Raw genomic sequence first — 17877 nt, 5'->3', positions numbered from 1 at the left:
ACACAGAATTTCTCCAGTCAGTAAAGGTATTAAATAAAGCTCATCACAGAACACGTTCTGAATCTTTTCTCCAGGAAATGAAAACAGAAAGCCCATTTAAAGGTGAAACCCTGGGCTTCCCTGGTGGCGCAGTGGTTGAGAGTCCGCCTGCCGATGCAGGGGACACGGGTTCGTGCCCCGGTCCAGGAGGATCCCACATGCCGTGGAGCGGCTGGGCCCATGAGCCATGGCCACTGGGCCTGCGTGTCCGGAGCCTGTGCTCCACAACGGAAGAGGCCACAACAGTGAGAGGCCCACGTATCGCAAAAAAAAAAAAAAAAAAAAAAAAAAAAACCCTTTCTGTCGTATGAATTTTTATGAACTCAGTTCTGAGAGGCCCAAGTTAGCAGTGCCCATCCAGGGAAGACAGGAAGAGACCTTTTACATAAGGCTACTTTTCAAAGCAGGTAGACAAGCTGTGCTTTTTTGCTGATGCTGCGGAAGACAGATATATTCATTCCATTGAAAGATTAAACCTCTTTAATGGGGCAATGACATGTACATTCTAACCTTCTGCTTTCCTTTTCATGTCCTTCCTAATCCAGAAACCTGTACTAATTGCAGTTAGATTTATGAGCATTACCCGCAATTCAGTCTCGGTATGTATTAATATTGCAATGTGTCACAGCCACTTTACATTATTGTCTCTCATCCATCCAGGAGTTGTTCTGCTCTGTCTATCATCCATGCCTGTCCACCCTCCATGTGCAGCCCCAATTCAGGTCCCACTTCCTGATCAGCCTTCACTTGCTTTTCTCTTACTCTCTTTCTTTAGAACCTTTGTTTTCTTTCCTCTGTGTCATGCAGTTGAACAATGTCCATTTATAATACACTGGTTTTTCCTCTTTGTCAAATAGCCTCTTTGTGGATTTCTTCTTTGGTTGGATCATTGAAAGGTGAACATTGAAAGCATTAAGGTATCAAATAAATTTCTGCTCTGTGAGCTTTGTTCTCATCAGTCTCTTCCTTTATTACATAAAAACCTATTACTGTTTTTAGCATCCTCCATCATTAGAAATGCTTATTTGCCCATTTCTATCTGTGACTTTGATGGTGTCTTCCTAGACGTAGAAGTATGACTGTTATCTACTCAGCATTTTTTAGACAGTGCTGCAAGTAGTAGTGAGCAAATTGATGGACTGGTTCTAGACTTAAATAATAATAGTATAATAGATCTCATACCAGGATTTCATACAAAAAAAAAGAATGGAGAGATGGAACACCAATATATATGGAAACTAATTGCAAAGACTATCCATCTATGTGTAACCAGTTCATTAAGGATGTCAATTTGCTGGGATATAAATGTCAGTCAGTTTTGCTTTTTATCTAGTAACTGCCTTCCAACTCTACCATGTCAAAATCCCCTTTTCTACTGGATATCAACTACCTTAACAGCATCTTTTGACTATTCCATAATTTTTAAATGCTCTAGTCTTAGTCTGGTATTTAAGACTTAGTTCTCTTCATATTATATCTTCATATTATAACATCAGCCACAGGCTTGATCCAGTACTCATCACTTTCTTCCAGGATAGACTAGACCTTAATCTGGGGCTGAAAACTTTGGGGGTGAGTGAGTAGGTTCTTTTTGTCACACACTTCTGCCCTCCCTCCTTTTTTCCTTGTTTTTTTTTTTTTTAATTTCGAAATTCTAGAACATACCTGACTCCAAGAGTTGTTTGTTTTGTTTTTGTTCTTTTAAATTTTTTATTTATTTATTTATATTTTGGCTGCGTTGGGTCTTCATTGCTGCATGTGGGCTTTCTCTAGTTGTGGCGAGTGGGGACTACTCTTTGTTGTGGTGCGCAGGCTTCTCATTGTGGTGGCTTGTCTTTGTTGCAGAGTACGGGCTCTAGGCACGCAGGCTTCATTCAGTAGTTGTGGCACATGGGCTCAGTAGCTGTGGCTCGCAGGCTCCAGAGCACAGGCTCAGTAATTGTGGCTCACGGGCTCTAGAGCACAGGCTCAGTAGTTGTGGTGCATGGGCTCAGTTGCTCCATGGCATGTGGGATCTTCCCGGACCAGGGCTCGAACCTGTGTCCCCTGCCTTGGCAGGCAGATTCTTAACCACTGCACCACCAAGGAAGTCCCTGCCCACCCTCTTTCTTGTGCTGTTTCTTCCTCTGGTGTTGAAACTGAGAGGAGTGATATAGGAAAGGCAGAATTCTACGTGATATGCCAGTATTGAGGTGACAATATTCTTGGTTGTTCAGCACTACTATTCAAACTCATTGTCAGTAGGCTAAATGAAGATAAGTGGTATCTCCAATTGACCCTGCTGACAGTGAGCAGAAGGCTATAGGCATTGGCAGTCCCTTGCTTTGGTTACACCTTCTGGCTAAACCTGACGGATGGCATTCATACTGTGCGACTCTGATATGTATGTCTTTTTTTTGCCTCAAGACGTTACCCAATCAGATCTACCTCCCATGGCCAGTTCTAGGGCCTACAAGCACACTGGGGGAAAGGTTACATTTTTCATACCTCTTGGTTCCCAAGAACTCAAGGTGGGTAAGTCTTGCCTACCTCTCTATCTGACTCTTCCCACCACACTCTTTCCCCACTTCTCTTTTCCCCTGTGCATATAACAGAGTTGCAAATCAGTAAGTCTTCTGCCTATACAGACAACCAAATGGAATGAAATACCAGTTTCCCTTTCTTTTAGATGAACTCAAATCTTGATTCTTACCTTCTGGATTCAGTGATGACACTGCCGTTTTCCTGTAAGAGGGGAGGGAATATCCTCTTTTCATAAACTCTGTGTTTCCCTGAAATTCCAATAACCCCCCTTTCTTTTTAGCCTTTTTAGATTTACATTGAGGGAAAGGTGTTAGAATATTGATCACAGTATTGATTTAAAAAAATGAAACTCTCAGTAAGCCCTGAGAGGAGAAGCTGGTACCAGCTACTCTTGGCTCCTTAAAGCTAGAAGAAGGGCTGCTTAATTATCCTCAGCTTTGGATCTTAGCCACAAGTTTGCAACAAGAGGAAAAATCCCACTTAACATCCTATTGCATATGCATCTCTAGCTGTAGAAAAGGTGTTAGTCCCAGACTTAAGAACAAGACCGTGTCTAGGACGTATTTGGTATTCATTCAGCATCTAAGGGATTGAATCTAAGAATTGAATCTAGGAGAGAGCAGTGAGTTTTAGGATATTCACTACAAATAAACTAATCAAAGTCAATAGTATTCAGGTCTTCATAGATGAAAAAAATTGCTATTCTGTAATTAAATACAATGGTGACTTTGCTGAAATGAAGAGTGAAATGAATTTTCAAAAAGTATGTTATATTATTGCCAATGTGAAAAGTCGTTTGGGTTGGGTGTTGAAAGATGAGTAGTAATTTAACAAATGGTGAGAAGACAGGGGAATGACAATTCCAGGGGCAAAGAAGCACGAAACAGATATCTGTGAATAATGACTGCCCTGTGTAGCTTGAGCTGGTCAGGTGGTGTGGAAGTGGCAGAAGAGTTCGGGAAGGTAGACTGGAACCAGATGTGCAGCATTAAGAATTTTGGGGCTTCCCCGGTGGCGCAGTGGTTGAGAGTCCGCCTGCTGATGCAGGGGACACAGGTTCATGCCCCGGTCTGGGAAGATCCCACATGCCACGGAGCGGCTGGGCCCGTGAGCCATGGCCGCTGAGCCTGTGCGTCCAGAGCCTGTGCTCCGCAATGGGAGAGGCCACAACAGTGAGAGGCCCGCATACCACAAAAAAAAAAAAAAAAAAAAGAATTTTGAATTTTCCCGTTTTGAAGCACTTGAGAGCTATGGAAAGGTTTTGAAGTAGGGGAATGTCACCATCATTTCTTTTAGAAAAATAGCTGGTAGCATTCTAAAGAAGAATGGATTAGAGATGGGCAAGACTGGCAGCCATATATCAGTTAGGAGACTCTTGACTTGTAAGTAATCATATTTGCCATCACTATAATAGGTTGAATCCTGATCATGTCATTTTGAAAATATGTTTCTGCTACCATGTACTTTCCACATAATTAGATTTATGGAGCATAATCTTTGACTCTAGGCTATTCCAAGAGTAGGATTTCAGAATATGATATGCTCACAGTCCATCCAGTTATGCCTCTTCTATAACAAATGGGGTTTTTTTGTAACTTATTTTTGTTATAATTCTAAGCATAAGTATTGATTTAGTATTATTTAAGATAATATGAAGAATATAATTTGAAATAAAGTTTACTAATCTATAGAACCCTCACAAATTATCCTCTTGAAAGATGTTACACACAAAGGTTTTCATAGCCAAACAAAGTTTAGCATATAATGTGCAGTACTTCCAAAACTTTAACTGTGGAGTGCTTTCTTCATAATGAGTCTAGTTGAACAGGGGTTCTAAAAAAAGCATTTTAAAAACAACATTCTAATTTTTAAAAATAGTATCAGTTGCTATTTTATGTACTCAGTTTGGAATTTTAAAATTGCTCTAAGTCTTTTCAGGATTTTCTTGCGGCACTCATAGTGGTTGGCAGTACTTATAAATTTTGTGTCATCTAGGCTTATTGAAGAACTTACCTGCATGTCTCTGTTAGAAATTTGCATACCTGCAATTCTGTATCATTGTGGATCTGTGGGGGTAAGCTATGCAACTGAGAACACCAAAAGAAGCAAGAAATGCCCTTCCAGAAGTTAAGTATTAATAATTGGAAAGTTAAGAATCAATTGAAATGTGGCAGCTTTGAAGAACTCCAAAGGAAAAAGATATTCCAAGTGTGGACTTGATTCTAGCAAAGGGTCCTGTCATTTCCTTATGTTAGTGCATGCTGTCTAAGTCTACTGTTCACATTCAGGTGACTTGACATAATAAGAATCAGACCCAGAGAATGAAGATTTTCTGAGAATATAGAAGTGTTCTTACTGTTTCTGGTACTGACCAGAAAGTATTTTTGTAGTATTAATCTTTTTTTTTTCAAGATATAATTGACATATAACATTCTTAGTTTTAGGTATAGCACAATGATTTGATATATGTATATATTGTGAAGTGATTATCATAATAAGCGTAGCTAACATTCATCACCACATACAGTTAATAATTTTTTCTTGTAATAAGAACGTGTAGTGTTCTCTTTGGTAACACCACAACAGAAGACCCTTGCTTTTTCTATTCCTCCGGAACCCTCTTTCAAAGATCATGATGGTAAGCAAGAGGCATTACTTGAAGATCCACATGCAGGAAACATGCAGCGCCAATGATGAGGAGGATTAGGCACAGGACCTCTTTGGGAGAGTAGGCAAAAGGAGAACAGTATTTGTGCTCTTTTTTGTGAAATGTGAAAGAAGCATCTCTTTTGAAGCCTTGAAATCATCTCTCTCAGATGTGGACAAATGGGAAGAAAAGTTATGTAGGGAATTCTTGTAGATAGAATTCCATAGGAGTGGAAGAACGACAGTAATATCTGGCAAGGGGACATGACGCTCTTCAAGAGGCCTGAAAATTAGGTTTGGGGCAATAAAAGGCAGAAGTTAGGAAGTAAGGAAATATAAGGATTCTGTGATCTTGGGATGACAGGATTATATGTGAGAGAAGAGAAGGTGAAGATTTACAAACAGCAGAGTGAGTGAGCCAGGTGGGTTGAGAGTTTAGAGAGTAAAAAGTACAGAATACTAGACAAGAATAAATGATGGTGGCTCGCTATGCAATTTTTGCTGCTAGATCTACCAGTTGTATCCTAAAAATAGATTGTTAAATATTTTCATTTCACTCTTTTATCTCCTTTTTTAAAAAATTCAGATTTGAAACTTAATACTAGCTCTTTTTGTATAATGATGTACTCAGTGCTTTTAAAGAAGCTGTTTTCTCACAGAACTTGAAAGATAAACTATTTTATATTTATCATTTTCAAATGACTGGAATTATTTCTTTCTCTTACAGTATATAATATCTTTTAAAACTAGGCATTTGATAAATCTAAGATCTTGTGTTTCTACATAAAAGACACATTTACATACTTGTTTCATGCTCATTGTGGAAAAATTTGAACAGTAGGGTAAAGTGCAAAAAGCAGGAAGAAAATCACAATTTTCTATTAATATTTTAGAATACTTGTATTTCCCTTAAACTTTTTCCTTATATATATGTAGTGAAGTTATGACAGTCCTATGGTATTCATAGTTTTATGTTTCTTATATTATTATTTATTTATTTTTTTTTTTTTTTGCGGTACGCGGGCCTCTCACTGTTGTGGCCTCTCCCGTTGCGGAGCACAGGCTCTGGACGCGCAGGCTCAGTGGCCATGGCTCACGAGCCCAGCCGCTCCGCAGCATGTGGGATCTTCCCAGACCAGGGCATGAACCCGTGTCCCCTGCATTGGCAGGCGGACTCTCAACCACTGTGCCACCAGGGAAGCCCTTCTTTTATTATTTTAGGAAGATTTTTGTAGAGTTAAAACATGAATTCAATTCAGTATTGTAAATCCATTTAATATTTTTAAACTTACAGTTTTACTAAATAAAAATGAGACTACGTTCCATCTATGTTTCTTCAGAGGTACTTCTCATTTTAGACTACACTTTAGACACATCTTTTTTTCCTTCCCATTCTCTTCTGCAGATGAGACCTGTCTTCCTAGCCCCACTTATTGATTCATTTTCATTTATTCTCATTCATTTTTTCAACAAAAATGTAACAGTTCTGTTGTGTTTTAGGCACTTGTGCTAGGTGCTGGAGGTATAGAAATGACAAGATCTCTTCTTTAGATAAATTAACAGTCTAGTAAGCAAAGGTATAAATAGTTGTAGTTCAGTTTACTAAATCTCATCTTGTCTGTTCAGAAAGCTGTAGGGAAGCATAGAGAGCTAGGTGACTTAATACCTGAGAACACTGAATAAACTTCAATGGCTAGAATGTAAGATTTCTTGGTAAGAATGAAGGAAGGGAAGAGTGATAAGATATAATGAATTAGCAAATAAGTTTTTGGGTTCTTAAATTCCAGGATTAGTAGTTTGGATTTGATCTTTTTAGACCTTGAGAGGCCATCAAAGATTGTCTAAGAGTTTCCTCTTTTAAAAACACTGGACATAAAGTTTCACAGAAGAATTTTACCAACCCTTTAAAAACATAACAATACAATTTAATCTGTTCCAGAGCTGAGAGGGAAAAGGTCTTTTTTTATGAAAAGAGTGTAACATTGGTACTTTTTAACACCCTGCCCAAAAAAGAAAAACTAACAAAAATTTTACACGAAAGTATTAAAGGCAGCAGAGTACAGGATGGGCTCTGGACTAAACTTTTGTGTTTAAATCCTAGCACCAGATTACTAGCTATTGTGACATGGGCAAGTCATTTAATCTCCATGCCTCAGTTTTCTCATGTATAAACTGGAGCTAATAGTACCAGACTCACAGGATTAAATGAGTTTATACTTGTAAAGCCATAGAACAGGACTTGATACACCGAGATATATATATATTTACACACATATATATATACACATATGTGTATATCAATAAAACACTTGATATATAAATTCAGAACTGCCTCATCTGTGAATATTAATCCCCAAATCCCAAGTTAAAATATTAGCAAGCATAGCTCAGTGGCCCATAAACATAAACTTTGACTAAGTGTGATTTAACCCAGGAATGCAAGAATGATTCGATTAGCATAATTCACCATGTTAATTGATCTGTAGGAAAAATATAATATCCTCATAGATATTTAAGGGGCATTTGATATAATTATACAGGTATTTTTTAAAAATTCTTATTAAAATAGGGATATATCTATAATTCCTTAGCATGATAAAATATATCTGTTATATCCCCCAAACCAGTATCTTGCTTAATGGAGAAACATTGGAACCTTTCTAATTAAAACTGGGAAAAGGCAAGAATGTCCATTATCCTCACTGTTGTTTGCCCTTGATCTGGAGGTACTATCTAATGCAATTGGGTAATAAAAAGGAATCAGAGGTATAAAACTTATAAGAAGAAGTAGAATTATCACTATTTTCATTATGACTGTATATATGCAAAACTCAAGAAAATCAACTTAAAAACTAATTAAAATTATAGGGTATCTGAGTACCATTGATAACTTTGATATGTACTACCCATTGGATGATATAATGGAAGAAAAATGCCCATTTTTATTAGCATGCACTCAAAACAGCAACATAAAATACCAAAGAATATACTTAAGAAGTGTAGAACAAGAAATGTGGAAGATTTATACAGAGAGTCTTAAACCTCAAGAATTACAAAAGAAGATTTGAACAAATAAATGCATTTGGAAAGGAAGACTGAATATATAAAGATGTCAGTTCTTCCTAAATTCATCTATTCATTTATTGTTCTAACACCCAGTAGGATGGAGAGAGGATCTGTTGAGACTCACCTAAACTTTCAGACTCATAAGACTACCGTGAGCTACACTTGGCATCAGAATCATGTAGAAGAATATGGGACAGGAAGCACAGCATGCCAGCAGACAACATAAGGTCTTCCTTTTATGCCAGAGTCGTTGTAGCGAGTCATGCTGCCATGCCACCATCAGGGTGTTAGCTATATCTTTAGTCTCTCAAGTCACAGCTCAAGTGCAAGGAAAAAGAGGTCCACATTTAGTGGTTGCAGATCTGTTCTGCCTTAGAAGTTTCATGCCTCCACAGGAGTCAGTATCTTTCATAAAATTCCAGACATGGTTTCCAGGGTCCCTGCAAGGGATATGTCTAATTACAGCAGACTCCACACTCAAAGAGTCTAAATATATAGGTTCCAACTAGATATTTATAATTTATCATTCCTTCTTCAGATGCCAATCGGTAATTTTTGCCAGAGACAGTGTTGTCTAGTAACATCATTTACATGCTACCTTTATCAGGTTTTCCAGGGTCCTGAGCTAGAACATGGACCAAAGATCAAATTCTCATAGACAAGGAAAGAGTTTTGTAACATTTTACCAACAGATGTGATGTCAATAAAAACAACAAAAGAATATTTGGGGGGACCTTGACAAGATGCTACTGAAATTGATAATAAAATAAGGAAGCAGGAAAACTAAGAAAATCCTTAAAAAAGAAAAAGAAAGGATCATAAACATTAAAGTGAGTGACATTTCAGAGGTATACTATTCAATAAATGGTGAAGGAAAAAAGGATAGTCATGTGGAGAAAAAACAAGAAAAATTAAAATGTTGATCTAAATTAATCAAAGACTAAAAATTTAAAAATAAAAGTGCTAGGAGTATAGTCATCTCTCAGTATCCACAGGGAATACTATGATAGGGGTTTCAGAACCCCCGCCCCAAAGATACCAAATTTCTAGGATGCTCAAGTTCATTATGTAAAATGGCAAAGGGCTTCCCTGGTGGCGCAGTGGTTAAGAATCCGCCTGCAGGGGACACAGGTTCGAGCCCTGATCTGGGAAGATCCCACATGCCGCGGAGCAACTAAGCCCATGCACCACAGCTATTGAGCCTGAGCTCTAGAGCCCATGAGCCACAGCTACTGAGCCTATGTGCCACAACTACCGAAGCCCACATGCCTAGAGCCTGTGCTCCACAACAAGAGAAGCCACTGCAATGAGAAGCCTGTGAACCACAACGAAGAGTAGCCCCCGCTTGTTTCAACTAGAGAAAGCCCACGCAGCAATGAAGACCCAACACAGCCAAAAATAAACAAACAAAATAAAGTTCCTGTTTAAAAAAAAATGGAATAGTATTTGCATATAACCTACACACATCCTCCCATTATACTTTATTTTTTATTTGAAGTATAATTGATTTACAATATTCAAGTGTACAGTATACTGATTTGATATTTTTATATATTACAAAATGATCACCACAATAAGTCTGATTACCATCTGTCACCATGGAAAGTTATTACAATATTATTGGCTATATTCCCTATGCTGTACATTACATCCACATGACTTATTTACTTTATAACTGGAAGTTTGTACCTTTTAATCTCCCTCACCTATTTAACTCATCCCCCTACCCCCCTTCTCTTTGGCAACCACCAGTTCTTTGTATCTATTAATCTGTTTCTGTTTTGTTATGTTTGTTTGTTTTTTTAGATTCCACATATAAGTGAAACCATGCATTACTTGTCTTTCTGTGTTTGACGTATTTCACGTAGCATAATCTAGGTCCATCCGTGTTGTTGCTAATGACAGGATTTCATTCTTTTTTTATGATTAATATTCCATTGTGTGTGTATGTATGTGCGTATACACATACATGCATACATATAATATATACTTCATCTTCTTTATCCAGTCATCTATCATTGGATACTTAGGTTGCTTTCATATGTGGGCTATTGTAGATAATGCTGCAGTGAACATAGGGGTGTATATATCTTTTCAAATTAGTGTTTTTGTTTTATCTGGATAAATATCCAGGAGTGGAATTGTTAGATCATATGATAGTTCTATTTTTAATTTTTTGAGGATCCTTCATACAATCTTTCATGTACCAATTTACATTCCCACCAACAGTGCACAAGAGTTCCCTTTTCTCCACATCCTCACCAACACTTACCTGCTATCTTTTTGATAATAGCCATTCTGACAGGTGTGAGTTGATATCTCATTGTGGTTTTGATTTGCATTTCCTTGATGATAGTGATGTTGAACATCTTTTCATGTGTCTGTTGGCCATCTGTATGTTGTCTTTGGAAAAATGTCTATTGAGGTGCTCTGCTCATTTTTTAATTAGGTTGTTTGTCATTTTGAAGTTGAGTTGTATTAGTTCTTTGTATATTTTTGGATATTAACTCCTTGTTAGATATATCATTTGCAAATATCTTTTCCTGTTCGGTAGCCTGCCTTTTCATTTTGTTGATAACTTCCTTCACTGTGCAGAAGCTTTTCAGTTTGATGTAGTCCCATTTGTTTATTTTTGCTTTTTTTTCACTTGACTAAGCAGACATATCCAAAAAAATATTGCTAACACCAGTGTCAAAGAGCATACTGCCTGTGTTTTCTTCTAGGAGTTTTATGGTTTCAGTTCTTACGTTTAAGTCTTTAATGCATTTTGTGTTTATTTTTGTATATGGTATGAGAAGGTAACCCAGTTTGATTCTTTTGCATGTAGCTGTTCAGTTGTCCCAACACCATTTGTTGAAGAAGCTGTCTTTTCCCCTTGTATATTCTTGCCTCCTTTGTTGTAGATTAATTAACCATATAAGCATGGGTTTATTTCTGGACACTCTGGTTTCTGTTCCAGTGATCTATGTGTCTGTTTTTGTTCCAGTACCATACTGTTTTGATTACTGTAGCTTTGCAGTATATTTTGAAATCAGGGCATGTGATACCTCTAGTTTTGTTGTTCTTTCTCAAGATTGGTTTGGCTATTTGGAGTCTTCTGTGTTTCCATACACATTTTGGAATTATTTGTTCTAGTTCTGTGAAAAATGCCATTGGTGTTTTGATAGGGATTACATTTAATCTGTAGATTGCCTTGGGTAGTATTTGTGATTTTAACAGTGTTAATTCTTCCAATCCATGAACATGGTATATCTTTCCATTTGTTTGTATCATCTTCAGTTTCTTTCATTGGTGTCTTTTAGTTTTCCAAGTACAGGTCTTTTATCTCCTTGGTTAGATTTATTCCTAGGTATTTTCTTCTTTTTGATGCAGTTGTAAATAGAATTGTTTTCTTAATTCCTCTTTCTGATAGTTCATTTTTAGTGTATAGAAACGTATCAGATTTCTGTATATTAATTTTGTATCCTGAAACTTTAGTCAATTAATTTATTCTCATATTTTTTCAGTGGTATCTTTAGGATTTTTTTATATGTATGGTATCATGTCATCTGCAAACAGTGACAGTTTTACTTCCTCCTTTGCAATTTGTATTCCTTTTATTTTTCTTGTCTGATTACTGTGGCTATGACTTCCAATACTATGTTAAATAAAAGTGATGAGAGTGGGCATCTTTGTTTCTGATCTTAGAGGAAATGCTTTCAGCTTTTCGCCATTGAGTGTGATGTTAGGTTTGTCATATATGGCATTTATTATGTTGAGGTTTGTTCTCTATACCCACTTTGTTGAGAGTTTTTATCATAAATGGATGTTGAATTTTGTCAGAGTTTTTTCTACATCTGTTGAGATGATCATAATTTTTATTCTTCAGTTTGTTAATGTGGTGTATCACATTGATTGATTTGTGGGTGTTGAACCATCCTGCATCCCTGGGATAAATCCTACTTGATCATGGTATGATCCTTATAATGTATTGTTGAATTTGGTTTGCTAGTGTTTTGTTAAGGACTTTTATGTCTGTGTTCATCAGTGACATTGGCCTGTAATTATCTTTTTTTTGTGGTGTCTTTGGTTTTGACATCAGGGTGATGCTGACCTCATAGAAAGAGTTCAGAAGCATTTCTTCCTCTTCAGTTTTTGGGAATAGTTTGAGAAGGATAGGTGTCCTGCATACTTTAAATCATCCCTAGATTACTTACCGTACCTAATTCAATGTAAATGTAAATAGTTGTTATGTAATGCTATGTAAATAGTTGTTAGTGCATGGTGGCAAATTCAAGTTTTGTTTTTTGGAATTTTAGGGAAATTTTTTTCAAATATTTTCATTCTGCAGTTGGTTGAATCCAAGAATGCAGAACCTGCAGATACAGAGGGATGTCTTACAGCTCAGGCAACCTAGCTTTGCAGAGCTGTTTACTGCCCTGTATCCTGCAGGCACAAAAGCATTCCACCTCTTCAACTTCACATTGCCAAAACATCCAAGAAGAAGTTTAATTCAGCTGAAAGGGCAGTTATGGAAGAGCCTAAGAGGCGATGAAGAAGGTTACCAGATACACCTTTCCTACAAAAGTTGAAACCAATACGTAACAGGAGGCAGAAAAGGATAAATTTAGGGAAAAAAATAGGAACAAAAGGGGAAAGGGGAGCAAAAGGAAAACAGACTGAAGTAGCTAATAAAGAAACTAAAAACACCTTAAGATAACAGAGAAACTGAAGCCAAGTGTGATTACATTAATATAATTTATCAAGTCAGTGGGCCCTGTATTGTACTTCTTGTACAATCCAGTAGAATTTTTTTAAATCAATTTTTTAAATGTGACTTTTTTAGATCTCTAAAAACATGTGTTTTGGTTTTTCTTTTTCTCCTAGTATATATATTGAGATTATATACATTGAGATATAGTTGATATATAATATTGTGTAAATTTAAGGTGTACAATGTGATGATTTTATACATATATATATATAATGAAATGATTACCACAGTAAGGTTACTTAACACATCCATTACTTCATATAGTTACTTATTTCTTTTTTTTTTTTTTGGTGGTAACATCATTTAAGATCTACTCTCTTAGCAACTTTTAAGCATATAATACAGTATTGTTAACTGCAGTCAGTATGCTGTACATTACATCCCCAGAATTTATTCATCTTGTAACTGGAAATTTGTACCCTTTGACCACTATCACCCATTTCCCCCACACCCCAGCCCCTGGCAACCACCGATCTACTCTCTGTTTCTATGAGTTCAGTTACAAATATGTTTCTTAAGAAGAAGGGAATTCCACCTTCTCCCATTTTGAAAGGGTGAAATCAGTGCTAGTTTATATTTCTTTACAAACTGAAAATAGTTAACTCTCCAAAAGCATAGTAATGTCTTAAATTGCTTCTTGATCTTGGCTCTCTGTCGTAACTGTGTTATCTGTGATGTCTTTGGTAGTGGTAATCCAGCTTTTCCTAGTAACTTTGTTAATGAGAGGTTGGAAATTTGAATATTGTGTATATTAAATCGTGGATAAGTGGGACTTTAGACCTAACACTCATCAACATTTGAAAATAATTGTAGTTGAAATCTTGATTTTAGGAATAATTTGTCTCTAGAGTTTAAGCTGGAAAGTCACTGGCCTAACTGTTCAGAAAAGGATTACAATATGGCTTTATAGGTTTTTCAGTACTTATATTAACCATTGGGTACACATTGTTCATGAACTATGTGATCAATCAAAACCAATAAAATCCCTATTATGATAGAAAAATATACTGTGATCTTGGAGTAGAGGAGGTATTTCTATTATATAAAACCATTAAAAGAAAAGTTCATAGGTTCATTGGCATAGTTATCAAGTATTAATGCATGACAGAAATGACCATAAGCAAGGCAAAAGGGAAATGATATACAGTAAGAAAATATTTACAACTCATATCACAAAGTCTGATTTTCCCTAGTTAATGAGGAGAAGCCCCTACAAATAAATAGGAGAAAGACCTAGTGGAAAATGAACAAAGGATACTACAAACCACTTCTCAAAGTGTTAACTGCTAACTCTTTCCAGGGAGTCCACAAGGTCAAATATTTTTTTCATAATGTGAAGAAAATATTTGCCTTTTTTACTCTGTTGACTTTTGCAGTGATGGTAGAAAAACAATTGTGGATAAAACCACTGAAAGAGAATATATAGTGAATGTTGCTATAAAAAAAGAAATCCCATTTAAAAAAACTAAATTATGCTTACTATGGAAAAGTATGGAGAATAAAGGATATTATTCCACTCAGGAAATACCTTTATATATTTGCAGATTTTAAAAGAACCTATGGTATACCAGTTTATGTCCAGTTTTTAACACAGTATTAGCATTTTCCCATGTTTCTAAAAGCTCTATGTAATTAACTTTAAAATTTACTTTCTCTGACCTTGTAAGAGAACTCTGGGCTGTAGGGGTTCCAGCTTTTCCTTGATCTTTATTTAATGCTATCTTAAGAGAGATCAGACCTGTGGAGTTTGATTTTCTTCAGCTCTGTTAAGTAATTCTTAGCTAACCCGTAGTGAAGTACTTTAGGCGGCCAGGTGATGGTATGAATGCCGAACAAAGGCAGCTCTTTTATTGAATACTGGGAAGTGAATACTAGGAGTAAGCTCAGATTTTTCCAGCTCCCTGAGGCTTTTATATCACATTAAGTTTTAGTTGTTCATTTGGCTTCATTAAAATAGTCACAGTGATATGTAATGAGAAGCTGTCTTGGAATTTATAATGTAATTCTGACCAGTCATAATGGACTTTAACACTGTTGATACCAACTCCAAACCCTGTTCTCTGCGTCCATTCCACAATGCTATCTTTTCCGTAGTTATCCTCTATTAAATTTGCAGACTGACCTTTTGTTTTGAGGGCCTTTTTCTTAGCATATTCTTTACTTCTTGCTCTCAGAACTAAAAGTGGAATAGCAGTCTTTTCATCCTCCTACTATTCATCCTGTTGTATGTTTTAGAGGGCGTGAGCTTGGAAGAGTCAGTCTGAATGCCCTTAGAACTACCTTCTACTTTCACCTTACCATTTGGGCTAGCTCAGCAGTTTCTGTTTCTGAGACGGCATGTCTTCCTTTCTTCTTCCCAAAATCAACTCAGAAATCTGTCAGTTTATTGTCCCATTCTATTCAAAAGATAGTAGTATATTTGCATAAATAGTTAACTTTGAAGAGGAGCTCTTACTTGTTGAGAAATACAACACATTAAAAAAAAAAGCACAGAAACATACATCTGCATCTTAATGAATTATGAAGTAAACATCCACATAGCAACCTCAGGTCAAGAAATAGAACATTGCCAGCACCCCCAGAAGCTCTTCTCTTTCTCTTTCCAATCGCAATCCTTTCTCTCCCCCAAAGGTAAGCAATAACTTGAGTTACTCTGTTTTCTTTGTTGTTTTCCCACTAAAGTATGTATCCCTGAGCACTATAGTTTTGTTTGGTCTGTTTTTGAGTTTTATATAAATGGAATCATATAATAGGTATTATTTTATATCTGACTTATTTCATCAACCTTATGTGTGTAAGACTTATCCATATTATTGTGTTTCATTGTAGCTCATATATGTTACTGTATAGTATTCCAGTCTATATGTATACCACAGTTTATCCATTCTAGTATTGCTGGACATTTGGCTTGTGTTTGGGGGAATTATGAATAATGTTGCTATGAACATTCTGTTACATGTAGTTTGGATGGACACATGGATGTATTTTTGTGGGGGTTATGTAGGAGTGGAATTACTGAGTCACAGGATATATATCTTCAACCTGAGTACATAATGCCAAACTTTTTTTCCAAAATGGTTGTACTTTACTAGCAGTGTATGAGAGTTCCCAATTGCTCCACTTCCTCCCCAGCACTTATATTGCCAGATTCCTTAATTTTAACCATTTTAGTGGATGTATCATTGGGGCCTTATTTTAAGTTTCTGTGTTGTGACTCTAATGTGCTTAAGCACCTTTTCGTAAGTATGTTGGCAGTTTGGATATGCTCTTTTGTGAAGGACCTGTTCAGAACTCTTGCCCAGTTTTCTAATTGGGTTGTCTGTCTTTCTCTGATCTGTAGGAGTTCTTTATGAATTCTGGATACATACCCTTTATTGGTTACTTCTGTTGAAGCTTTCTTCTTCCACTCTTAAAGGTGTCTTTTGATGAACAGGATGTTCTTAATTGTAATGTAGGCTACCTTACCAGTCGTTTCCTTTAGACTAGTACTTTTAGGGTCATGTTTAAGAAGTTTTTTACTACCTGAAGTTATAAAGATAATCTTTATTATCTTCTAAAAACTTTATTGTTTTGCCTTTCATATTTAGATATATAATCCATCTGGAAAAAATTTTTGTATGTGGTATAGTGTAGGGAGTGGTCTTTATGTTTCCACATGGGTATCCAGCACTGTTTATTTAAAAAAGCATCCTTTCCATACTGCTCTGAAGTTCCCCTTTTGTGATCAATCAAGAGTCTTTATATGTGTGGCTCTCTTTCTAGGCTCTCTGTTTTGACTTTGTACCAACACCACTGTTTTAATTACTATAGCTTTCTAAAAATATCTGCTAGAACAAGTCATCCTACCTCCTTCTTCAATAGCGTTTTGACTCTTCTTGGCTCTGTATACAGTATTGCCATATACATTATAGAATCAGCTTCACAAAAATTGTCTTGGGATTTTTATTGAGATTGCATTGAATTTAGAGATCACTTCAGGGAGAATTGATATTTTTACAATATTGAGTGTTCCCATCCGTGAACATGATATATCTCTCCATTCATGTAGATCATTAGTTCCTCTCAAAATTGTTTTATAGTTTTGTATATAGATATCTTACACATCTTTTGAATTATTTGAATTGTTACTAGGATTTTAATAATTTTAATTCAATTATAAATGTTATTTTAAATTTTTTGTATTCTCTTTTAGTTTTGTATTCTCTTTTAGTTTTCTCTTTTTTGCTTGTTAAATAAAAATACAATTGATTTTGGTATTTTTCCACTTATTCTAACAATTTTTCTGTGCATTCCTTTGGATTTCCTACCTCTACAGTCATATTGTTCATGAATAATGATAGTTTCATTTGTTCTTTCATAATCCTTCTGCCTTTTATTTCTTTTTCTTACGCTAGCTAGAACCTTCAATGCTATGTTGAAAGGAAGTGGTGATAGGGATCATTCTTGGCATGTTCCCAGTCTCAAAGGGAAAGCTTTCAGCCTTTTACCACTAAGTATGATGTTTGCTATAGAATTTTTATAGATGCTTGATGATATTAAATATGTCCCCTTCTATTCCTGGTTTTCTAAGAGTTGTAATTGTGATTTAATATTGAATTTTATGAAATTCCTTTACTGCGTGTATTGAGGTGTGCATGAGACTTTTTAATTTTATTGTTATGACATTTTACAATGAGTGAATTTCTGAATGTTAAATCATTATACTAGTGCAATAAATCCAACTTAGTCATGATGTAATATTCTCCTTATATATTGCTTGATTTGATTTACAGTATGTTGTTTAGAATTTTACACCCCTGTTTATGACTAAAATTGTCCTATAATAGACTTTCCTTTTAATGTCCTTATGT

At 36.0% G+C, this 17877-nt stretch overlaps 1 protein-coding gene across 10 annotated transcripts in view; it reads left to right on the top strand.

Annotated features, from left to right (window-relative positions):
- MYO9A (myosin IXA) overlaps positions 1 to 17877 on the top strand; it is a 268571-nt gene that overhangs the window by 240336 nt on the left and 10358 nt on the right. For 8 of the 10 annotated variants that reach the window (XM_033851931.2, XM_033851933.2, XM_033851934.2 and 5 more), the window contains one exon: positions 585 to 638. The exons of the other annotated variants lie outside the window; for them this stretch is intronic. In XM_033851931.2, coding sequence (XP_033707822.1) covers positions 585 to 638 — 54 coding nt within the window. The remainder of the gene's footprint in view (positions 1 to 584; positions 639 to 17877) is intronic. 10 annotated transcript variants of the gene reach the window in all.

Source organism: Tursiops truncatus, chromosome 2 (genome assembly GCF_011762595.2).
Source record: "Tursiops truncatus isolate mTurTru1 chromosome 2, mTurTru1.mat.Y, whole genome shotgun sequence".
NCBI lineage: Eukaryota > Metazoa > Chordata > Mammalia > Artiodactyla > Delphinidae > Tursiops > Tursiops truncatus.
Note: the sequence above shows the minus strand (reverse complement) of the source record. Positions and strands in the feature narration are given on the sequence as shown.